Genomic DNA, 22794 nt, shown 5'->3' with positions numbered 1-22794 from the left:
ACACCGCGTCGGAGACAACTGTCAATCACCGATTGAGGACCTCAGACGGGGGGCGTGTCTATGTACTGTACAGTACATACATACAGACTTCGTATCTCGCATATGTATTGTACCTATGATTTCAGCTGCCGATCTGGGCTCCACAGTCTCAAGCATCCTGAGTGGTTTCCTCCGTAACGGCCTACCTTTGGATTCGTTTGCTCAAGCTGGTTTGACAGCAGCAATGTTTATTCCTCACACGACAACCAGCGTTTCTCAAACGAGCTTCGCTCAGCTTGCATACTTTGGGCAACGCTCTGCTTGGTGTGACATTTGACCGTTGGGTCGCATTTCCGTGTTCACGCAGGAGCCCGGCGCCCATAACGCCGCCAAGCCTTTACCAGCACACATGTCACACGGCGTCGAATGGTTCTGTCGTCGACCCTGGCTTAAGCGTTGAGCGTCCTCCCTCAACGCCAAGACGAGATCAACATACATGTAGGAGCGAGGGATAAGCCATTACCACACGATTTGGGCTAGGACCACAGAGGTTTGAGCCTCATCAAATAGAGACCGGCTATCCAGCTGTCTCAAAGAGCGTGGGCGGACATTATGAATCGGATGGGCAACAAGGCGGCCCTGAAATGGGGAAATTGGGAGTATCAGTTTCTGAAGAACGGTTCAAGAGGAACCTGCAAGTCATCGAATGTCCCGGCGCCAAAACGTCATGACACAGTCGTCCTGATGAAGTCCCTGCCGAAATCCCTGCCAACTGTTGTCAGTGGCCCCTACATCCATACACCCATCAGTAATCCGTGCGATAGCTAGACGGGTGGCCGGACCACCATCTCGAGTATGAGCTGTAATCTAGGCTGGTGTTAACAAAGCGCTACATCTTTCCACCGCAGAGTCATTACTTACCTCTTTGCGTGCTGATACCCAGCTGGTCCGCCACATTGACGTACCCTTCCTCATTCAGCTTCCCTGTCTTCTCAATCTTCTTCACCATGTCCTCATCCCCCTGCCAGACGCTCCTACAATAAGGACACGTCACCTCCCCTTCTCCTTGCCGCCTCTTCGTGGCCGCCCACGTCTCGAAACACCCCTTGTGGACATTCTGCCCACACGCCGCGCGACACCACACAATCGCCTCTGCGCCGGAGCCGGCAACCTCCATCTCGCAGAAGCAGATGGGGCAGTCGCCCTCGACCGGCTTCCGGTTTCCCCCACCACTTCCACCTCCACCTCCATCGCAGTCATCCCCCGCTAGGGATGACGACAACGGGGCATTGGCAAAGATCTCCCTCAGCTCGCTGCCGAGCAGCGCGAGCTGGTAGACGAGTTCGTAGCGGGCGCGCAGCACGCGCGCGAGCACGTACACCACGTGCTTGCACTGCTTGCCGGAGCGCGCGTGCGGGCAGTCGCACCGCGGCTTCCGCGTGATAATCACGGTGTAGATGTTGCCCGTCGAGCCCGTCAGTTCGATCTTCTCCCCCGGGAAACCGGCATCATCGTCGCAGTTGTCGTGTCGAGTGCGTGATAACACGTAGAAGCGCTGGGTGGAGGCGCGCTGGTAGATTTCGTGAAAGGATTGAGGGGGTTTAGGGCGGAAGCTGGTGGGAGACGGAAATGGAAGGGTCAGCAAAGAGCGGCAGCGGAGGGAGTACGGAATGGCATGGCTTTTACGGACCGTCGGAGTCGCTTTTCATCGTTCTCTTCTTTTGGCGGTCGGGCCTTTTTGAGGGGTGTGATTTGAGGGAGGGCGCTGGATGTGTCGTCGGCAGCGGCATCGGCAAGGTTCGATATGGAATGCAGGCACCGCTTGCGCTTCAGGTTCTTGCTAATAACTGCCGGTGTTGCGGCAGTCGATGCCTCCACGTAACGGTGCTCAGGTTGAGCGCCCATCGTAATGCTTGCCCTGGTGGTTGAAAGAACGTCTGTTTGGGAAATCGGGGAAAGGAACTACCAGAAGCTGGATTGAGAATCTAAATTCCAATATTATGAACGATGGGAGGCTTTCAGGTAAGGCGGGTGACCTCACTAGGCACGGCGGTCTGGTGGCGATTTCGCGAAAGTCGGAACAGGCCCCGCAGCCCCGCAAGCACGGAGGTTCCGCGAAATCATGTGATAATTTGCCCGTCACCAACTCACCATGCAGAGAGCTCTGATCATGCCTGATTGGGTCCACAGTAGGGTTCTGAAATGAAATTTCAACCGATCTTTGAAATTTTTCATTTCACAGGCACCGTGAATTTCAAGATTTTCATGCCAAGGGACTTTCCTCCCATATATCAGGGACTGAAGGGCCGGCTAGGTAACTAGGAGTCCTATTTTCCTAGCAAATCACCAACGTTCTTGAAGAACCTCATTGAAAATTGGTCAACTATATAACCCAAGCCCTCGTCGCCATCTACAGTCTAACCTTCATATAACAATTGACTCGGGAACAGGATTTTAATCGTTAATCCCCGAATATCGCTATATAGAATGCTCTACTTTATACCTAAAATAGCAAATTATAGGGCATCTGCCTTGTAGACTAATAATCTAACTACTAGAAATATAGATATACTGATACTTAACTAACTTTTTTGGGAAATTAGACCCTAAAAACTAACGTGACTATAACAATTTATATAGATTACTAAGTAGAATTGCTAATATTGATCTTAGAAGTTAGGTTTTTATAGTTCCCTATATATATAACGATAGGTACAAGCTTCTAACCGTTAAAGCCCGAATATTGTTATATACAAAAATGCTGTATAAAGATTAGACTATAAAACTAACCCCTAGCACTTATATATATAGTGCGAGCACGGGCCTAAGGATGGTTGGGCAAGTATAACCCTAACTCTATATACTTACCGCCTGCTAAAAGCGATTAGCAGAAATAGTAGAAATTTCGAAATTCACCAGTCAGATTTCAGGTTTCGAAATTCGAAGCCAAGTTTGAAATTACAGAACCTTAGTCCACAGTGATATCTCAGGTTCTCAGCCACAGCGTTTGGCGTTGAATGTATCTGTGGGCCCAACACCACCCCACACGCCATCCCAACCAATCAGAACCGGCAGAAAACAAGCGGTCTTTCCAAACACACTCAACGCAGTCTGTGGGAACCTACAAGTACATGAGCACAGACTAGCGTGGCGCGGCTGCGCCATGCAGGTGCCCCACCAGCCGCAGGCGGGCACCACAGAGTTCAGGAAAGAGTCTCTCTCGCGTCCGTGAACAAGAGAAAACAGTGACTTAAGTGTCACTCGTCATCGGCGAGAAGGTTTCTAGGTATCAATTGCTCCTGGACAGCCCAAGATTGAGGAAGAGACGCTTCCCAACTACCTCCCCGAGCGGCTTTAATTGATCGCTGGCCTGTTGGCAAGCTACCTAGGTCCAAACGCGACAAGACATCTAGTACACGGTTTAGATGGCCAAGGACCTCGTGTAAGATATTATGATGATAACACTCACTAACCCTGAGCCTGTTGAGCATGAGCTGCGCACCCAAGAGACGATCCGAGACATGCAGGCTTGGCAGCAAAAGCGCCTCAGACGACACGGCTCTTACTCATCACTTGCTTCGCCGTCATCAATCACTCCGAGTCGTGGGGTTTCCAAGATGGCCCATCCTCCTCGCCGCCGACTCGCGCCGAGGCAGCAAAAAGGACGAGGGCCTCGCAAGGCTGCAAAGCATGAGGTTGCCGAGGCGATAAACCTATGTATAAATATGGCTACTACCGGGTACCTATCGTTACAAGTACCCGATCTCCCAGCAGGGCACAAGCAGCTTGAACGCGACCACCAGACATCTAATACGGATCGCCATGCTATCCGCCACAAGGCTCGCCGACCTGGGATCCGTAGCCGGACCAGATGGAGTACATCCATGCCTCGCCCGCTCTCTCCCCACGGTCAGTACCTTAGGGACACGGAATCTCGACGCCGGGGGGGTTGCACGTTTCGTATGCGGTCTTGGGGTCTCGGCTGTGGGCATGGCAGGTGCCTGTATGTCGGTGAGCGGTAAGGAAAGACAGCACCCAGCCCTGTGCACACGAAAACAATGGTACACAATCTCAAGTCGAGCAAAGCATGGATTTGGAGAGGCGACCCGGTCCAATATGGTAAGGTAGGTAGGTAAGGTAATAAGGCGCATTGGGGAGGTGCAGTTGGAACTTTGCTCACCGTCTTCGCAATAGCAGAAGTTGCCGATGCCCTCTTGTGGATCGGCCCTGTTTGGGGCAAAAGCCCTCGAGTCAGCACGCTGATCCGGCGTAGAATCGCGGAAGGGACAAGCTTACTCATTCTCGCACCGACCCTGTGCGGTGCTGAGGCCCATCATAGTGGCGAAGAGGGTGACCGTGACGAGGAGGAGCTTGGGCAACATTGCGAAGTTCAGGCGTCGGTCGGGTTTGTTGTTATGTTCTTTGACTGGAGGGTGAGCCTCAGGGGGGTTGGAATGGAGGCAGGGGAACAGCGCGTGAAGGCTGCAGCGAGTGGGTGAATGGGGATAGGACCGAGTTGAAATGTCTTGATGCTAGACGATCCCAGGTGAGTGCCCTTTTAACTTTGAAGGGCCACTGTCAGCTAACTCCAGAGCGGGATAAGAACGACAGCAGAGCCCGTGTTGCTAGGACCGGTGGGTGTCTGGAATAGGAGGAATACTACCTGCCTACTTAGGTCCCAAACATGTTGCACCGAAACCCGACCGTCTGGCCAACAAGAAGCTGTAATAGAGATGCACGTCCTGACTGCACACGCGTCATGGGATGGCGCGGGCTAATCCTTCATACCTGGGATCGGCTCAGGGGCTGTGGGATCGGCGGTATTCATCATTCAGGTTACGAATCTTATGCCGGTTGGTTCCAGTTAACTAGACACTTGCACCCGTCAGACACTTGCAGCCTCCTCGATTCGAGGCTTCTCCTCACCAACTGAAGGATCACGACCAGCTACCCATTCCGACGGTTCCGGGGACGCCAGCTCGGTCAGGCCCAAGAAGCTGCATGACAGGCTGATGGCTGATACGTCCGGCTGACCGTCGCAGCGCCTCCGCAATCGATCCGCTCGTCTGTTTGGCGATGAGGAGCATGTTGTCCATCATGCCCTGCACCAACGACTCGAAACTCAGTCCACTCTCCTCCCCTTGGCTGATGCCGTCATCCCCCGTTGCGACGGAGACGATCTGCTCGAGGCGGCGCAGCCACCACATCCACCGTTGAAGGCTGAATCCTCCATGCCGCGGAGGAACCTCTCCAGCTCCAATCAGTCCTCGTCCTCCTCCTCCTCCTCCTGAAGAAGCAGCATCTACGGCAACGATCAGCTCCCCCAGCCTCCCCACCTCGTCAGGAAACTGGTCCCCCCGCTCGGCATCCGAAAGCTGCACCAGCTTCCTCCCCGCTGTGAACAGCCACGCGTTGGCAGCAGGCAGGAGGTCGGCGACGCCGAGATCCCGCATCTGCCGCCCCGGATCCGGCTGGTCCGCCACGGCAGCCAGCGGACGGGGCGTCTCCAAGGCCTCGCGGAGGACGACGAGGGCGATGCCGCACAGGGCGTCGTCGGGTGCGGCGCCAGCTGCGGCCAGCATGGCAAGGAACTGGGCGCCGCTGAGCCGCTGGGCCGAACTCATGGCCGCGCAGTCGCTGGTCCAGTGGGTCGTCATGTCCTGCGCCAGGAAGGGCAGGTCAGTCCAGATGCGGGCGCCGTCTGATGTCGTAGCCGGGACTCGCGGGAGTGTTACTAGTTCGTGTTGGCTCTCGTCCAGGGAGGACTCGGAGCCTGGCTCGGTTGCATGCACCAACTTGAGGTTGCAGACGCCCTGCTCCCGCGCTTGAACGATGCCGAGGGCGAGCCGATCCAGCTTGGAGCTGTTGGGGGCCGTGTTAATAGCGCCGTGCCAGTACGTGTGCCACAGGTCGTGCATGTCGTGGTCCAGCAGGGCTGGGTCGGGGGCCGACGGGGCCGAGGTGGAGGCAAGGCGCGAGTTGATGGACGCTACCATGCTCCAGGTTGACTGCCACAGCATGTTTCCGTCGCCGTCCTGCCGGGCCGATTCCGCGTTGGCCTGCTGTACGATGGCCGAGATGCGTACGCGGTTGGCGATGCTGGTGGTCATGTTGCTCGTGGCCATGCTCGCTGACGGAGTCTGACGTTGATGCGATTGACAGCGATTGTAACGTTGGATGGCCGGTCGGGAAGGAGCATGAGACGGTGAAAAGCAAACCGGAACCTTCGACGTCGAAAAGGATGGGAGGAATCGGAGGATGCAGCTTTATATTAACGAAGTTCTGTTGGTGTCCTTGCTGCCTTGCTTTGACGCATGTCGGGTTGGATCCATGGGAGCGTTCAAGAACTTCAAGTTCCATCCGGGGTTCCCGCCGCTTCCGCGAGGCGTGTCACCAAGGAACGTGGTTAACCGGGAGCCATGCCGGTCGGTGAATGTTCGTGGTACAGTCTTCAGATCTCCTCACGGCGGACGGAGATAACTCACGCCTGGTATTCCCATTGGGCATTACCGCTGTTGCCTGGCACCCTAGCTTCAACTCTCGATGCTGGACGATCTTACAGCCTTAGTGAGGGTACATGTGGGCAGTCGAGACGTTCCGACTCGAGAGGAAGCTGGAAGCAGGTGACCCCTAAAGTCTCTCCTCATGTCAATGAAAGCCATGTTGGATGTTCATCTGCCTTGATCTGGTTCTGTCTTGGAGGCAAGACACTTTCCAGATGTACCTTGGCTTGCCGTGAAGATAAATACTCGCCTTCCTCGAGCTTTTGTTCGAGGTTGGACTGGCAAGGCTCCTGCCCAAAGTTCTCTCTTCTTGCCAGCTACTATTCGTCTTCAAGTTAGCAGTCAAGCTCAGACGCGCTGCCAGTGCAACCATGATGCCCACCATCCCAGCAGCCGTCTTGGGCCTACTCTGGGTTACCATTCCGGGCGTCTTCTCCCTGGCTGTCCCCGCCGAGGGCCTGCTGGAGCGTCAGAACAACGTCGACTGTGAGAGACCTGGGCTCAAGACCACCAACGTTACCGCCGCGACAAACGAGACGGGCATTCTCGAAAAGCGCAACTACAACGGGGTACGTGATGATTGATCCCAGCACGCCCCGAGTCAGGTTCCTCGGGTTGCTTCCCGGCGACCCCGGCTAACACCCGTGACCCGCGCCCGACGGTGCTTTGAGTGTCAATAGTTTTGCAATGCCGCGTCACAGACTTGCCAGTTGTCCTGGCGGGACGGCAGTCTCATTTGCTCGGGCATTTGCTACTGTCTCCCGACATCGGCGGTATGTGATACTATCATAATAATCATACTAGTAGCCCCGGGCCCATGCCTGGCTCCTCTTTCGCCCTCCTCCGCCGCCCTGCCCTTCAACTTCACCCCCTTTTTCGCTATCATCTGTCTTGCTTTCATATATGATATTAGGCACTGACGACCGTGAGGTGGCTGACTTGCTTGACTTGCAGTGCTCCGCGAGCGGCAATTACTGCTACTTCAATACTGGCAACGAACAATGCTACTGCACTTGAAAGAAGTTGAGGGAGGGCGTTGGGCAGTGGGCAGTCCGCATTTTGGCATTATCTCCCTCCCACCAGTTCCCCGGAACTTGATGCGGGACGGATTTCTATCTAGAGTGACGAGTCCTAGACTACATCGCAGAACGCGGCACGGTCGCGAATGTGGCAAGGAAATCAGGGTCTCATCAACGAGCCTGGCTCGGTTTAAGTTGTTGGTCAAGACATCACATGTCGTTGTGTTCTACTAGACCTCCTCCATCCATCAGGATTCCCCCCCCTCTTCACACGAAGATGCTTAAGCTCATAACAGATGAGAACCCAGGCCGGCTTGCGCTTCTGGTGACAAGTGACGAACGTGCTAACATACGTACCAGAGAGCACTAACTGCTGGCGAATCTTTTGGTTACAGGTTGACAAGACAGCAGAAGAGTCACCAAATTCCAAGACCATCTCAAATATGCATCCAAACCTACGGTAGCACGGGTGAAACCAGCTGCCACACTCCGTGGCCTAGATAAACCAGCAGCTCTCTTTAAGAGTTTGATTTATGTTGAGAGGTGGCCGAAGAGCCACTTAGTCACGTCTCTCAGCTGCCCGGTTAGATTTCTTCTTAGGCAAATAAATGTACATTGGGTCTTGGGACCACCGATTTTACACTTTACCCCTAACTCCCATCTCACCTGTACCCAAAGAACGGCCAGTTCGCCATCCATACAAGCCTTGAGATTTGCTACCTGACACTTTGCGGTGTTCTTCTTGCACCATTGGGGTTGCATGTATTGGCGAAACCGCATGGAGAGTCACTTCCCTGACGGTTGAAGGCATGCGGGAGGCGGCAGGAACAGGGTGCCTGCTTCCCGAACCCATTGCTTAACGTGTGCCGTGTGGTACTAATTGGCAGGAAGGAGCAAACGAAGCTAGACCATCAAACAGTTGGGGCAAAGAATTTTGAAAACCCATCCTAAGTTGGCTCCGTAAGCCACCCAAACAAACTGCCGTAGTTGTGCAACCATTTTGTTAAGACAACAATGTGCTCATGCACCCTCAGACTAAGGCTGCCGAACTGTAGACTTAATCATTAGTTTGCGCATCAGACAGCTCAGCAATTCAGAGTTGGCGTAGCGACACATGCGCCTAGCGTCAGGTACGCACGCTTTGCTTTCACTTTTCTTCCTTATCCTCTCCCTTCCGCCGCTACATCTCACATGGGCTTTCTGCCCTTAGGTTACTGACGCAGCGCTTCCTTCGAGACTACAGCTCTCTTGTTAACGCATCTTTGATGCTCTGTGGACTTACGATATTGGGATTCCCTGCAACGATATAATCTCGGGCGAACAGAAAGCGATCAACATGGATAATTCACCGACCGAAGTGAGACCTGAGAAACCCCTTCTCTTCGACTACGTGTCCTGATTTCGCCACGTTTCGTACAAAGTCGCTAACTGGCCATGGATAGCAGTCCGCATGGGATATTGTGAGAGACCATGTGTTCTTCCGCCCTCGTCAGGGCCAAGATTGGCAGTCGAAGCCAGAGCTCCCTACTGCCCAGGAGATTTTGGCGCCTCAGAATCCAGAAGGGAAAATCGATCTGCCAGAGAACCCAGTAGACAAGCCATGGGCATCAAAGGGCGAGTATCTGACAACCCAGTACGAGATTCTGCGTCGAGAGGCGATTGAGGGCCTGCGCTTCTCCGTGTCCTCCTACATCGAGCTTCGGGCCGAACGGAAGGAAATGATGGACGACGACCACACCTGTGTATACACCAAGGTGAGTAGTGCGCACAAGATAATCATTCCATTCTAACTCTTGCCTTTGTCACAGGTGCGAGTAAGACAATATCTTTTCTCTACAATAGGACCCATAGCGAGGGTGTCATTTTCCACCGAGCGATCCAGATACAACATCCAGTGGCAGCAATCAAAACGACTCCAACCTGGCAAGATCGTTGCTCTTTCTACCAGGGACGATGGCTTTCAAAGCATCTGCAAGATTGCGTCGATTGCCCAACGTCCCTACCGCAATGGCCTCGATCAAGACCCCCCGCTCGTCGACCTGCTGTGGGCGAATCCCGAAGATGCAGTCCTCGACCCTGATCTAGAAATGATCATGATAGAGTCGTGGCACGGGTATTATGAAGCGGCACGGCATGCGTTGGTCGGGTTGCAACACGCAGCTAGGACCAAGTAAGTGAAACGTACGCCTTGCAACCGTGACCGCAAACTGATTGATACCAACTGCGTAGCTCCCCCCTCGACAAGTACTTAACCGGAGCTCAAACAAGAGACAAGGCGCCGGAATTCATTGAGACGGACCCGCGCATGAATTTCTCTGCGCTTGCCCACAATGCCACCAAAGAAGACTCGCCGACGAAAGACTCACTGAGGATGCATGATATTATCCACGGGGGCGTTCCAGACCTTCGTGGCCTCACCCTCCTAGATGACTCGCAACTCCTCGCCGTACATCGAATCGTGTCGAACGAGCTAGCTATAGTGCAAGGCCCACCCGGAACTGGCAAGACGTTCACATCGGTAGAAGCGATTAAGGTCATGGTTGAGAATCGACGCCGGCATCGGGGTCCTCCTATCATCGTAGCGGCCCAAACAAACCACGCACTGGACCAGCTTCTTATGCACTGCATTGACTTTGGGGCAAACGTCCTTCGCATGGGAGGGAGAACCCAAAATGAGGTGATCCAGAAGCGAACCTTGTATCACCTCCGACTCGCATTCGGTAGCATTCCTGCAGATCGGAAGTGCAGCGCTCTGGACCGACAGCGTCACAAAAACATAGATGACATATGGGATCTCGTCCACAGCCTCTTTGGCGATAGGCTGCTTGATCCGGCGGCCCTTCTGAGATTTGGCATCATTTCCGAAGCCCAGTTCAACTCGCTCTGCGATGAAACCATGGAGACCCAGAAGACTCTGGAGAGCAACGGCCCATTTGCACTCTGGCTAGGCGACAGTTTGATTCCTGCCAAGATCCTCCGAGACCAGCACCAATCCCAGTGTGAGCTAAGTGAAGCACAAGCCCGCAAGGACCTCGAAGAGTTCGAATACGACGGCGAAGAAGTGGAGAACATCGCGGACGAGGAGGAAGATGAGAATCGATTCCGAGGTCGAATCATCGAGTTGAAACACGTTTGGTCCGGTAAGGTCCCAGCTAATCTGTCATCATGGAATCGTGCGGTAGCGCGTGCTCTTGCCAAAGACGATCTTTATGAAGTCGGCCCGGAACTTCGCGGCGCGGTGTACCAGCACCTCCAAGCCAGGCTCTTGGAGGCAATGACCCCGAGGTTTGCCGCCTTGCTCGCCCAGAACATCGAGCTATGCAAGCAGCGAAAGGCGTTCAAGTTTCTGGGGAATACCGAGCTGGCGGAAACTCAACGTATCGACATCGTGGGCTGCACAACTACCGGCTTGACAAAGTACCGTGGATGCCTGGCGGCGATGAAACCCCTGTCTCTCCTAATCGAAGAGGCGGCCGAGACTCGCGAAGCAAACATAGCATCCGCGCTATACCCGTCCGTCCAACAGCTCATCTTGGTGGGAGACCACAAGCAACTGGCTCCCAAGTGCGATATCCACTGGCTGGGGGATGCCCCTTACAATCTCAACGTTTCGATGTTCCAGAGAATGGTCAACCTTGGCATGCCGTTTGTGATGCTCAATCAACAGCGCAGGATGAAACCAGAGCTCAGGTTCATCCTTCAACCCTTTTACCCAGACCTGGTCGACCACGCTAGCGTAGAATCGCTCGCCGAACGTCCTGACGTCCCTGGAATGGGTGGTCGTAACTGTTGGCTCTTCGACCATACCTGGCCCGAGGATACGAATTCGGATTTTAGCAAATTCAACGAGCAAGAGGCCGACATGATAACGAATTTCTTTGCCTATCTCGTCAGCAACGGTACCCGGCCGGAGAAGATCACTGTCCTTACGTTTTACAAGGGCCAGCGCAAGGTCCTGTTGACAAAGTTGAAGCGACATCCTTCACTCATCCAATCGACTTTCAATGTCTGCACGGTGGATTCCTACCAGGGCGAGGAGAACGATGTTGTCATCCTGTCTCTTGTTCGGAGCCCCCAAGTCGACAGGTCGTATGCAGTTGGCTTTTTGGAAGATGAACGTCGTGCAGTCGTCGCCATCAGCCGTGCTCGTCGGGGATTCTATGTATTCGGCAATGTTGAAAACGTGCTCCGTGCGCACGACGCTTCATTCAATCTGTGGTCGAAAATATGTAGTGGCTTCGCTGAGCAGGAGCGAATGTATCGGGCTGGTGGTCTTCCGGTCGTTTGTCAACCACACGGGCGACAGATTTGGATCAAGGAAGTTGATGACTGGGGTGATAATGCCGGCGGCTGCGATTTGCAGTGCCAGGAATCCCGTCCATGTGGCCATCAATGCACTCTCAAGTGTCACCCGTAAGTAAACAAACCAGGCAAGTTTGCCGGAAGATCTGCTAACGTTTGGTGAAGAATACCTCATGAGCAACTTTCGTGCAGCCAACCATGTCGTAACACGCTGCCTTGCGGTCATGGTTGCCAGAGACGCTGCAGTCAAGAATGCTTTTGCGATTGCAAACTTTTCCAGGAGATGTCCCGCCAATCCCAACTTGCGGCTCGTGAGCGTCTGCCCTTGGAGCAGCGACTTATCCAAATGGGAGGCCAGCAGACTGAAATGCTCATGGCTTCGATGAAGCTCCACAAGACATCGTATCAACAGCCTCGCATATCACAAGGGGCAGTTGGAGGCGGTCCGTCTGCTGCCCATCAGGAGGCTCCCCGTGTCGATGACGATCAAGCGCGGCAGAGTGTTTCCAACCGAGATCCAATTCCAGGACTTGGCCTTGGCCAGATTGGAAGGTCTGCAGCAGCAAGGAAACAATTTGTTAGGAATGTTGTGCAAGACGATAGGCGACTAAGCATTGAGAGAGAACGATGTTCCACTGCTGCTCATCAGCACAGGGGAGTATCCATCAAGGAGGTATATCAGCCTGTCTCCCTGGTAGATGGCCGGCGCGTTGAAAGCGAGGAGAGAACCTTCCATCATGTAAGGGAGACAGTCAGCTTAGCACAAGCAGCCCCCAGCCCAGGTCACCCTGGTGTGGGCTCCACGCTTCTTACGAATGTCCAGTCTCGCCTTCAAAATCTATCGGTTCTTGACGGACTAGTGCACCACGGCCGAGGTGATCATCAAGCGATCATGTCGCCAAGGGGAGGTCACGGCAGCCCAGGAAACAACGGCCCCAACCGGCCGAACCCCCAAAGGAAGCAAACTGGACATGGTGGCAAGGCCGCTCGCCGTGGCAAGGCTTCAAATGCCACTGTTAGGAAGAGTGCAAGATTGATGAAAGACGTCGGATGGATTGATTATGACAGTTCTGGAGAGCAGAGTGATTCACCGGGCGACCCGGGTAAGGGTCTGTCTGGTTCCATGGCACATAGCGGTTCGGGGACCACGACTCGAGGTGCATCAATGCAGATGGCAGGGCCGCACATCGGTAGCAGGAACGGTCCTGCTGTGCGAACTCCACCAACAGCCACTGTAAACCATGAAGCGCCAGTCTTGGTGGACACAAGCATTCCGGACGAGCCTATCGATTATTGTGGCCCGCTTCAAGAGCATGGCGTCGCCGCGGATCTGCTCACCGGTCCCCCGTTGCTCGTCACATTGGGGTCAGACGGTATCCCAACCAGCCACAATGCCAAAGGCCTGGAACCCTTGCGAGCGACGCATGCTAAGTTGCAAATGAATGCTGGAGAAGAGGACGATGACGAGAAGGAGGAGTGGCTTATCGAGCTGTGAACGGTGACGGTAGCAGGGACGAGATGCCATCCAAAAATCCTTGCTGTCGCAGCCAAGTGCGGCGGTGGTAAATGGCAGTGTGGCTATGTGAAGCGTATCTGGCATGGAGGCTGGAAATCAGCCAACTACGTGGCTATGCCTCAGGAAATGCGGACGATGCAGCTGCGTATCCTCGATTTCGGCCATCAGATCCTTCACTACAAACTCGAATCGAACCCACTGACGTTCTCTTGCATTTTGGAGGGAGTCGTTTGATGGCTAGTCGGGGCTGGGTTAGTATTCGGAAGCGTCTTTGCATGGCGGGTCTCGTTGGTGTCAGGCACGATGGGGCGTGGTAAATCTGTTGGCTCGCTTTGCCAGGTATTATCCTCTGTTGTGGCTGTCTTTTGTCCCTCCGTGGGGCTTCATTGTTGGTATACTGTCAAGAGTTGTCGTGGAGAGCCGGGGATGCAGTGGTTTCTTGTCATGGCTTCGATGTTAGTTCATTGCGGCAATCCGGAGCGGCTGTCTTAGACTGCGTGTAAGGGATAGAGATGTACTGAGCTAGATTGCTTATGTCCAGACGATTATACCGTGCTTGTCTCGAAGTTGGTGAATAGACGGCCATCGCAAACGAGTCCATCCAAGGGCTGTAAACCGCCTGTCGAATAATGCTACAAGTAATAACGTTTATCCAAGCCGGATACACTGCGAGAGTGAGCTGAGCTGAAGCAAACACCATGTACGAAGTAAATCTGGGTATATTGCATGTACCTACTGTCGTGGTCGCCACCAAGCCTGCCAACCAACGCCTTCCAACCATCCAATAAAGTGAACGCCGCACCTTCTGGACTCCTGTAGCATTGCTGGTAGATTCATGAAGAAGATCACAGCAATATAAACCCCCTAGGCACTTCTGGACCAACCAATTGACATGCCGCAACAAGCTAAACTCTGGCAAGAGAGCAGACACCCAGTTTTTCTTGCTCAGAGAACAATGCTCCAAAACGCCCAATTCATTGTGGTGCATACCTGTTTCCCAGCATCAGCAGCCCAACCGGTTTCGCTTCGGTCCTGGTCTCGGCCCTGGCCCTGGCGCTGGCCTCTATCCATTGCCATGGCGATAGCAACAGCTACACTCCCAATCTCGTCACTAGAAGCCGCGTCCTATTGCTTAGCAACGGCAATCTCATACCCAATCAGCACCTCGGTGCTGGTCCCGTCCCAACCCCTGGTGCCGGCGGCGGAGAGCATGATCCGCGAGGTGGGGTCGATGTACAGAGCACTAATGACACCGGCGCGGGGCGGGCCGGGGATGATGATGAAGGGAACCTTTGAGTGCTTGAAGGCGGCGTTGTCGCGCAGGTCGTACAGTCGTAAAATGTCGTGCGAGGCGCACACGAGGTGTCTCCCGTTGGGCATGGGCCGCACGCAGCTCACGGCTCCTGAACCGGCGGGGAACTTGAGCGAACGCTCGGGCTGCCACCCGCTCGTCGCCTTGTGTATGCTGTACTCCTCCACCGTGCCGTTGCGCCGCCCCGCGTAGATCCAGTTGCCGTCAGGCGACCAGCACGCGCCCATGCACCACGGCGGCACCCCGCGCCGGTTGTTGATGCGCGCCACCGGGTCCGGCACCCGGCGGTCCCAGATGCGAATGGTTCCGTCGATGGCAGCCGAGAGGAATGTGCTGGAGGAGGTTTGAGTTTGGTCGTGATGTGGCGGGGCAGCGGCTGAAGTGAGCAATGTGGAGGGCGAGGAGGGTCCGCCGGCGGTACTGGATTGGAATGAAGGCGGCGGGGGGTCCATGGATTGGTTGGACGATGCTTGGATGGTTTGAGGGTCGGGGAAGGATGACGGGGCAGTTGTCGGCTGTGTTTCCGGGATTATCGCTGGCTGACTAGAGTCCATTGAGATGCCGCGAGCCGTGTCCCCGCTAGTCATGGTTTCGCTGTTCGAGAGGTCGCCATGAGATTCCCCTTGGTTAGGGCCGATCCCTTCTTGCGTCGGTGGAAGCAAGTCTGGAACAGAAGTAGCGCCGCCGTCGAGGGCTGGCCCAGCTGCGTCACCCATTGTGAAGTCGGCAGACTGATCTAGCCCGTTCTGGCTCGGGTCGTCATGGAGTCCCATATCCATCGCTCTGGAAAATTCGTCGTCGTCATCGCCAAAGGCAGCTCCACCGCCACCCATAGTGTCGTTGTCACCAAAGAGTGACCCGGCCGGACTTCCAAATAAGGACTCGTGTTCCGGGGACCCAGGCCCGTCTACGGCTGCTCCTGCATCATTTCTTCCGGCCTGTCCTGCTTCGCCGGCTCCATTGCCAGCGTGGTTTGTGAAGAAGCTATTCAGCCGCACCTTAGAGTCTGTGTCGTATGTCTCGCTCCTGATTTCGACCTCACTCGCCTCGGCGGGGATGGGGGCGCCGCTCGCAGGACGCAGCTCAATAGCTGATATTTGCCCTCCGCTGCCCTCAAATCGCCGCAGAATCTGGCCGTTGTTCAGATCCCAGTCCAGGACCGTTTTATCCCAGCTACCACTTAGCACGCTCTTCTCGTCTGGTGCCAGCTGCAGTACGCTCACGGCGTTGGTGTGTCCGCCTTCGCGAAGACAGTGTATCCTCTTGCCCTCATCGTGTCGCACACTTTGCAGGTTGATACCTCCACTCTCAAGACCGCTCAGCAGCCACAGTGCGCCGCTGTGTATGGCCAGGCTGTACACTGGAGACAAGATCTTATCCTCGGCGCGCGCGTTCGGCGGCGCCGGCTCCTCGTTCTCCCAGTAGCTCATGAGTATCCCGGCCTTGACAACGCTATCGACAAAGGGGTGTCTTTGCGCCACGGTGAGTTGCTGCTTGCCGTTTATGGTGCCTATGCCGTCGTACTTTCGGATGTAGCCGTCTGAGCCGCCCGTCATCCAGTAGCGCAGATCAGGGGTGATCGCCATGCAGTTGACGCTAGTGGCCTGGGGTGCCGCCATGGTCGGCACGATATCGTAGAGAGGAGCGTCGATGTACTCTTGACGTAGAATAGGGCGCCACCGTGACGCCGTCGCCGGTGTGGTGGGTGGAGCGGATGCTCGTTTCGCGGATTCCGTCTGGGCATCCGAGGCTGCCGGGTGAGTTTCGTCGAACGGGTCGGCATCCTGTTCCGGCTCTGGTTCTTGCTCCGGCTCATCTTGCTCATCCTGGTCGTCCTCCTCGTCTTCATTGTCGTCTTCGGCCTCGTTATCCACTTCGAGGTCGTCGGCTTCTTCCATCAATTCATCCTGCTCGTTCTCGGAGCTCGCGTACTCGTCGTCCATTTTCGCGTCGAGTGAAGCTCTTGAGTTGGCTCAGGTGATAAGCGTGTTAGTATTTTCTGTGCTGGCTGTGCACGGCATTACTATGAAGAAGAATATAACTGCCGGCTCGCCGAGGTCCGAGAAACCTGTAGGTCGAGGCTGTCGCTTAGTCGGCAGCGGGCTTCGCATCAGTATAGAACTGTAGAACGTGCTGTGAAGATCGCCAAGACATTCTTTTCTACGGACGTATGGAGCTAAAGAGATTCACCCCACACCCCTGTCCCACGTTATCCCCACAACAAAAGGAGGGGCACGGCAGTATCCGATGGTCGCTCGCATTCACCACAAAGCAAGGTCAAGGGGCATTCTTTTGTATTTCGAAAACTTGCGACAAGTCACCAGGCAATGAGGTACCCGCGATAGGATGAAATATTTGATGCTTGGGCAAAGATGGAAACCTTCAGTTTCTAGGGTTGTGCATCCTCCCTTGAGGGAATTCGCTCTAAACTATCCCAGACACTCCTGAAGAGCCGGGTAAAAATACCTCTTTAAGGATTGACGAGCCATTAGATAGCTACATCTGCTCTCTCCTGTGTATCGTGCTTTCATGGCCAGACAGAACCAAGTCAGAGCGAAGACTCTGTCCTGACGCTGGAACCGTCTAGTTCCGGACATAAAAGCGTCATGAACGCAAGCAACTGGGATTCCAGAAATGCCTGAGTCATAGTTTGCTCACCCTCGACATTGTTAGATCGTAGGCCTTGCTGCGTTGATCATATACATCGCTGACCGACGTATGAATTCCTCCATCTTCAATTTGCCGGGGCTAACGTGCCCTTCGCCATGTCGAGGACATGACGGGCAGGTGCAAGCTGGCAGCTCATCTTCCTCGACTTGTGGGCAATTGTGCAGCGTGTTTAAATGAGACGGGTCCTGCTGGTGACCTAGTGGTGTAGACAAGGCATGCATTTTGGAACGGCCATTGACTGGGTGTTCATCCTCTCCTAGAGACCTGGAACGCGAAGATTTAGCTGCAGTGGCCGAACCGTTGCAAATCCCATTGGCGCATCTCGTCTTGGAAGGCGACTCTGTAAGAACACCAGCCGGAGGAAGGCGAGCATGGCGGTCGTCCACCTCCTAGTCCGTACCGCTTCCTGACACGCCTCCTCTCCAAAGCCCGTAGAAGCCTTCACAATTCTTCCACATCTTGATCGTACCGTCTTCCGACCCAGTTGCATAGAGATTTCCATCTGGCGAGAATGCGATGGACCAGATGGGCCCATGGTGGCCCTTGTGCACGTCAAGCTCTTTGCCATCCTCCCAGTCGTACACGCGCGCCCAGGTGCCTGGCTCTTCGCCAACCACAAATTTTCTGCCTTTGAGGTCGAGCCCGACACTCGCAATTCCGTGGGAGAGTTTGATCTGCTTCAATTCGTCCTCGGCCCTCATACCGCCCCAGAAATATGCCGTTTTGCCAGCAGCAACGGCCATGACGGGGAGACCGCCGCCAATATCCGTCGGGGCGCTATATGCCGGCGCAAGAGACACGAGCTCGCAGGATTTGATCTCTCCTTCTAACTTCGCTTCGCGAATACAACTCCTGCTGGGCAGGTCGAACCATCGAAGAGTGTCGCCAGAAGCCGTGACGATCACACTGGGATCCTGAGCCCAGACGATGAACTTGATTGGTTCTTTATGTGTGCCTTCGCCGATCTCGAAGGCTCGCGACGTCTCAATGGTGACGGGTGTAACGAGGTTGGGCGTTGGGGATGTAGGAGAGCCGGCTGGTTTTTGGTCTTGCAGATCGAAGATGCGGAGTTTCTTTTCAAAGCCACCAGTCGCAAGCATGCCAGAATTGTCAAATGGATAGGCAATGGCACGAACAATGTGATCGTGCTGGAGGATATAGAGAAGCTCTCCCGTGTGAGTGTCCCAAACCTTGGCGGTAAAATCTGCAGAGGCCGTTGCAGCGGTTGTGGCATCAGGGCTGAGTCTCGCTTGCCATACTGCGCCCTTGTGGCCGAGGAAGGTGCCAATCCAGTCGCCCGTCTGGCCATCTCGGAGCATGGGATTACCGTCTGTGCGACCAGTCGGTTAGTGGAGGTAGAGAGAGAAAAGGGGAACGACGTCGCGCGAACCTTTGCAGGCGGAAATCATGTAGTAAACCTCTTCTCTCTCCAGCGGAGAGAAGCTCAAGTGAGGGACGGGCCGCGAGTGGCCATGGCACGTCAATGGCACGTATTGACGAGGAGCGGCGGTATCGCCCATGCTGATGTGGAGAGAATTGATATATCTAATGGAGTCCGCGAAGAGGGCGTCTTCCGCATCGAGTGTTGGGCCTTTGAACGGCGGACGCTGGATGCGGGGAAGTCAAGCGACCGAAGCGAACTAGGTATGGCGAGTTCCTATGACGAGCGAAACTGGCGATGGCGAATTTAAGCGTGGAGCACACGAGGAACGAGGGCAATGGCAGAAACAAGGAGCGAAAAAATCGTAACAGGTCGTAACAAGATTCGTGAAAAACAAAAGGGAGTCGAATCACCAGTTTGAAGTGGCCGTCGTGCCCCACGCTGCTCGTAGGCAGAAATCGTGGAAAGAGTTGAGAGTTGAGACGGCGATGTTGATCCCTTGCGCAGCACAACTGCGGGGTGTACCAGTCCAATCTTAAATTAGGTAACGTTAGTGTCCAGGCCCACACGCGCAAGTGGGGCCACATGCCCTGTATGAATCGGATATGCTTACTGTGCAGCCCCTCAAGACAGATGATCCACAACTACTAGTACCCCGCCATGGAGCAAAGTACACTGAGCAGCAGGGCATCGCTTGGAGCTTCCAGGCAATTCCATTCCGCTTGTAGGCATGAGCCATGCTTGCTTAACAAACCACCGACTTTCCCGATCCCATGCTCTAGTTCTTGAAATATAGACGACATATTCTATACAAACGGGCTTCAACCGCGAATTCTTTGCGTTACAATCGCTTGGTCTCTTACCTTGCCTGCTCCTCCAGCTCTCCCTAAGCAAACCGGCGTGATGCCGGATTACAAACTGTCGGCCCAACTCAAGGGTCACGACGGTGATGTACGTTCCGTTGCGTTTACTCTCCGTAGCGGTGGCCAACCGCTGACTTTGTAATTTTCAGGTTCGCGCCGTGTGTTTTCCGACTGCGAGTACCGTACTCTCCTCATCTCGCGATCAGACAGTTCGCCTTTGGCGCAGGACAGCTGATAAACCGCCGACCTTTGATTCCACCATAACCAGCCAAGGCCATGGCTATATCAACTCGCTCACGTTTCTCCGGCCCTCGCCTAGTTGGCCTGAAGGTCTTATAATATCAGCCGGTCAAGAAGCTATCATTGAAGCGAAGCGGCCGAACTTGGTCTCGGCCGACAATGCCGACAGGCTGCTCGTCGGCCATGGCCACAACGTGTGCGCGCTTGATGTATCGCCTCGCGGCACCTACGTTGTGTCCGGCGGGTGGGATGGGAAAGCACTCGTTTGGGGGACAGATAAATGGGAGATATCTGCGCAGCTCGTCCACCAAGGCGAGGTAAAGAGCGTCTGGGCAGTCCTGGCTTACGACGAGCACACGGTTATAACAGGCAGCGCTGACACCAACATCCGCATCTTTGATTTGCGCAAGGTCAACCACGCTAACGAGGTTGAGCCCTGGCGTGTTATTCCTACCAGCTCTGTCGTGCGTGCTCTCTGCAAGCTTCCCGGCGGGTTTAAGGGGCATCCAAGCGGGGCGGAATTTGCGAGTGCCGGAAACGGCGGTGTCATTCAGCTATGGAAGATGAACGGTACCGAACTTGGAACCCTGCACGGTCACGACAGCTTCATCTACTCTCTTGCTTGTCTACCGACGGCCGAGATTGTCAGTTCGGGAGAGGACCGGACAGTACGGATCTGGAGGGGCTCGGAATGCGTCCAGACGATAACACATCCAGCCATTTCGGTCTGGGCTGTCGCCGTATGCCCGGAGAACGGGGATTTCGTCACCGGCGCCAGCGACAACGTGGTCCGTGTCTTCACACGTAATGCTGAGCGCACAGCACCGCCTGAGGCGCTCTCGCAGTTCGAGGACTCGGTCCGGGCCTCAGCAATCCCGCAACAACAATTAGGACCCACGATTAACAAGGAGCAGCTGGATCCCCACAGCTGGCTTGCAATCAATGCCGGCAAGAAGGATGGCCAAGTTAAGACGGTCCTCGAGGAGGACGGGACAATCGGGGCCTATCAATGGTCGTTGAGTAAGCCGGCTCGTTCTCACCCCCGTTTGCTCACATACGCTAATTTTTTCTGTAGGCGAGCAGCGGTGGATCCATGTTGGCACCGTCGTGGACTCTTCGGGAAGCAGTGGGCGGAAAGTTCAGTACGAGGGGAAAGAGTACGATTACGTCTTTGATGTTGACATCGAGGAGGGCAAGCCACCTCTCAAACTGCCGTACAACCTGTCAGAGAACCCCTACGAGGCAGCAACCAAATTTCTGGGGAATAATGGGCTTTCAATAACTTATATCGACCAAGTGGCAAAGTTCATTCTCACAAACACCAAGGGCGCAACGATCGGCCAAAGCTCCGAACAGCCTCCTGCGGACCCATATGGAACCGAGTCGCGCTACAAGCCCGAGCAAGCAGCACAGTCTGCGGCAAAGTTCCTACCACACACCGCATACCTCTCCCTTACTCAGTCCAAATGGGAACCCGTCGCGAAGAAGCTTAGAAGCTTGAATGAGAAACACTTGCTGGCCGGGAACAAGCATATCGCCATGAATCCCGATGGTCTCAGCCGTCTTGAGACAGTTCTCCAAGCAACTATGAGTGCCTCCACCTTGACAAAATCGGAGCGGCCGCCGACGCTGTTGGAGGTGCAGCGCACTGTCTACATGATCCTTACTCAGTGGCCATACAGCGACCGTCTTCCGGCTCTTGATGTGCTCCGCTGTTTGGTAGCATACCCGGAAGCGGCATCACTGCAGGACAATAAATACGGAAATTTCGTCAACATTGTCCTGAGAGGTGCGCTCGATACGGCAAACCCCATTGAGCATGCCGACAAGCCTCTGGCCGAATTCACCACAAGCTTTGACGCATCCTCGGTCAACGTAAACAACGTGATGATGGCGTTGCGCGCCGTGACCAACCTCTTTGGCACGGCAGAAGGCAGGAAGCTCGTGGTCAGAGAAGCCAGCGCCATCGTGGGTCTCCTAGCGCGCGTCGCGGGCGTGCAGGACGGGCAGGCGCCGGTTGGGCCCGACAACAACAACCTCCAGATTGCTCTGACGTCGGCCGCCTTCAATTTCACCTGCCTCGCCTTCAACGAGCGGGACGCGGTCGATCTGGAGGTGCTCATGCAGCTTTGCCAGGTCGCAGAGGGCGTCATACGCCGTCAGAGCGATCCTGAAGTCCTCTTCCGCGCAGCCATGGCTCTGGGCATGATCCTTGCTATTGGCGGCGGGGCGAGGGACGTGGCCAAGACGTTGGAGGTTGGCGAGCCCATCGGCGAGGCGGCGAAGAAGTCTGGCGAGGCGCGCATCAAGTCGCTGGCACAGGAGTGTCTGGCGTATCTGAAACGGTAGGTGGCTTGCCGCTGCCTGGCGTAGTGGACGTATTGGGCTCTTTGTGTTGTAGAAGGCAACGTACAGAAACGGCAGGGTCTTATCCCTTTCTATATCTTGGGTTCGAGAACTTTCGTGGAAGGAGTACCCACGGTTCAAAAACCTGGTCTGAACGGGTTATGAGTGTCGGATAAGATGAGCCCCGGGATATTGTTGGCGCTAATAGATGGGAAAAATGGAAGCATGCAATGGTCACAGTACCGTGGAATGAACTCCGTTTTGCGATGCCAAATTGTTTACAAGCGTAATCCGAACAGGACCCGTGAACTGTGAACAGGGCTCCATCTCCCATTGTGAGAGCCGCCTGCAACTGTGATCAGGGTCCCGACCACCTGTTTCCGAGGCAGTCCCACCCTGTATCGCTCTCCGCCCGGCGGCTGGCGACACGCATTTCTGAGTTTTTGACACTCCTAGCTTCCTCCATCTTTGGGTGAGTCGATATGCGCCAAATTCGCAACGTGGTATATCATTGAGGGGATTGAGACCCCTTCAGCGTCTCGCTGTCTTAGCAATGCTGTCCAGGGTGAGCCATAAGTAGCAAATCACAACTTTGTCTGTAAGTGATTCGTGATTGTTTCCGTTCCCAATCTATCATGATAGTTTACTGCTTATGCGGTGCAG

At 54.8% G+C, this 22794-nt stretch overlaps 9 protein-coding genes across 9 annotated transcripts; 4 read left to right on the top strand and 5 right to left on the bottom strand.

Moving 5' to 3' along the window:
* Positions 1-784: 784 nt before the first annotated feature.
* On the bottom strand, positions 785-1769 carry N656DRAFT_785939 (uncharacterized protein; the record flags this gene model as incomplete). Its single annotated transcript, XM_064816478.1, has 3 exons — positions 785-846; positions 901-1592; positions 1666-1769. 3 exons carry the CDS (start codon positions 1767-1769, stop codon positions 785-787), a joined length of 858 nt encoding a protein of 285 aa, XP_064674666.1.
* Positions 1770-3897: 2128 nt separating this feature from the next.
* On the bottom strand, positions 3898-4361 carry N656DRAFT_793621 (uncharacterized protein; the record flags this gene model as incomplete). Its single annotated transcript, XM_064817187.1, has 3 exons — positions 3898-3980; positions 4160-4206; positions 4276-4361. The coding sequence occupies 3 exons, from the start codon at positions 4359-4361 to the stop codon at positions 3898-3900; spliced, it is 216 nt and encodes a 71-aa protein (XP_064674665.1).
* Positions 4362-4916: 555 nt separating this feature from the next.
* N656DRAFT_764388 (uncharacterized protein) lies at positions 4917-6089 on the bottom strand (the record flags this gene model as incomplete). Its single annotated transcript, XM_064813327.1, has 1 exon — positions 4917-6089. The coding sequence occupies one exon, from the start codon at positions 6087-6089 to the stop codon at positions 4917-4919; it is 1173 nt and encodes a 390-aa protein (XP_064674664.1).
* Positions 6090-6853: 764 nt separating this feature from the next.
* On the top strand, positions 6854-7499 carry N656DRAFT_764387 (uncharacterized protein; the record flags this gene model as incomplete). The annotated part of the gene is made up of 3 exons (XM_064813326.1): positions 6854-7051; positions 7184-7255; positions 7437-7499. The coding sequence occupies 3 exons, from the start codon at positions 6854-6856 to the stop codon at positions 7497-7499; spliced, it is 333 nt and encodes a 110-aa protein (XP_064674663.1).
* Positions 7500-8593: 1094 nt separating this feature from the next.
* On the top strand, positions 8594-12002 carry N656DRAFT_10734 (uncharacterized protein). The gene is made up of 5 exons (XM_064808497.1): positions 8594-8631; positions 8712-8858; positions 8944-9255; positions 9310-9671; positions 9731-12002. The coding sequence occupies exons 2-5, from the start codon at positions 8838-8840 to the stop codon at positions 11916-11918; spliced, it is 2883 nt and encodes a 960-aa protein (XP_064674662.1). The 5' UTR covers positions 8594-8631; positions 8712-8837; the 3' UTR covers positions 11919-12002.
* Positions 12003-12695: 693 nt separating this feature from the next.
* On the top strand, positions 12696-13298 carry N656DRAFT_793618 (uncharacterized protein; the record flags this gene model as incomplete). The annotated part of the gene is made up of 1 exon (XM_064817186.1): positions 12696-13298. One exon carries the CDS (start codon positions 12696-12698, stop codon positions 13296-13298), a length of 603 nt encoding a protein of 200 aa, XP_064674661.1.
* Positions 13299-14444: 1146 nt separating this feature from the next.
* On the bottom strand, positions 14445-16574 carry N656DRAFT_785937 (WD40 repeat-like protein; the record flags this gene model as incomplete). Its single annotated transcript, XM_064816477.1, has 1 exon — positions 14445-16574. One exon carries the CDS (start codon positions 16572-16574, stop codon positions 14445-14447), a length of 2130 nt encoding a protein of 709 aa, XP_064674660.1.
* A 1116-nt stretch (positions 16575-17690) lies between these two features.
* Positions 17691-18821, bottom strand: N656DRAFT_785936 (WD40 repeat-like protein; the record flags this gene model as incomplete). Its single annotated transcript, XM_064816476.1, has 2 exons — positions 17691-18631; positions 18692-18821. The coding sequence occupies 2 exons, from the start codon at positions 18819-18821 to the stop codon at positions 17691-17693; spliced, it is 1071 nt and encodes a 356-aa protein (XP_064674659.1).
* Positions 18822-19371: 550 nt separating this feature from the next.
* Positions 19372-22404, top strand: N656DRAFT_773100 (PFU-domain-containing protein). The gene is made up of 3 exons (XM_064814001.1): positions 19372-19633; positions 19695-20805; positions 20861-22404. The coding sequence occupies exons 1-3, from the start codon at positions 19586-19588 to the stop codon at positions 22132-22134; spliced, it is 2433 nt and encodes an 810-aa protein (XP_064674658.1). The 5' UTR covers positions 19372-19585; the 3' UTR covers positions 22135-22404.
* The last annotated feature ends 390 nt before the right edge of the window (positions 22405-22794 follow it).

Source organism: Canariomyces notabilis (genome assembly GCF_033297395.1).
Source record: "Canariomyces notabilis strain CBS 508.74 unplaced genomic scaffold N656scaffold_1, whole genome shotgun sequence".
Taxonomy (NCBI): Eukaryota; Fungi; Ascomycota; class Sordariomycetes; order Sordariales; family Chaetomiaceae; genus Canariomyces; species Canariomyces notabilis.
Note: the sequence above shows the minus strand (reverse complement) of the source record. Positions and strands in the feature narration are given on the sequence as shown.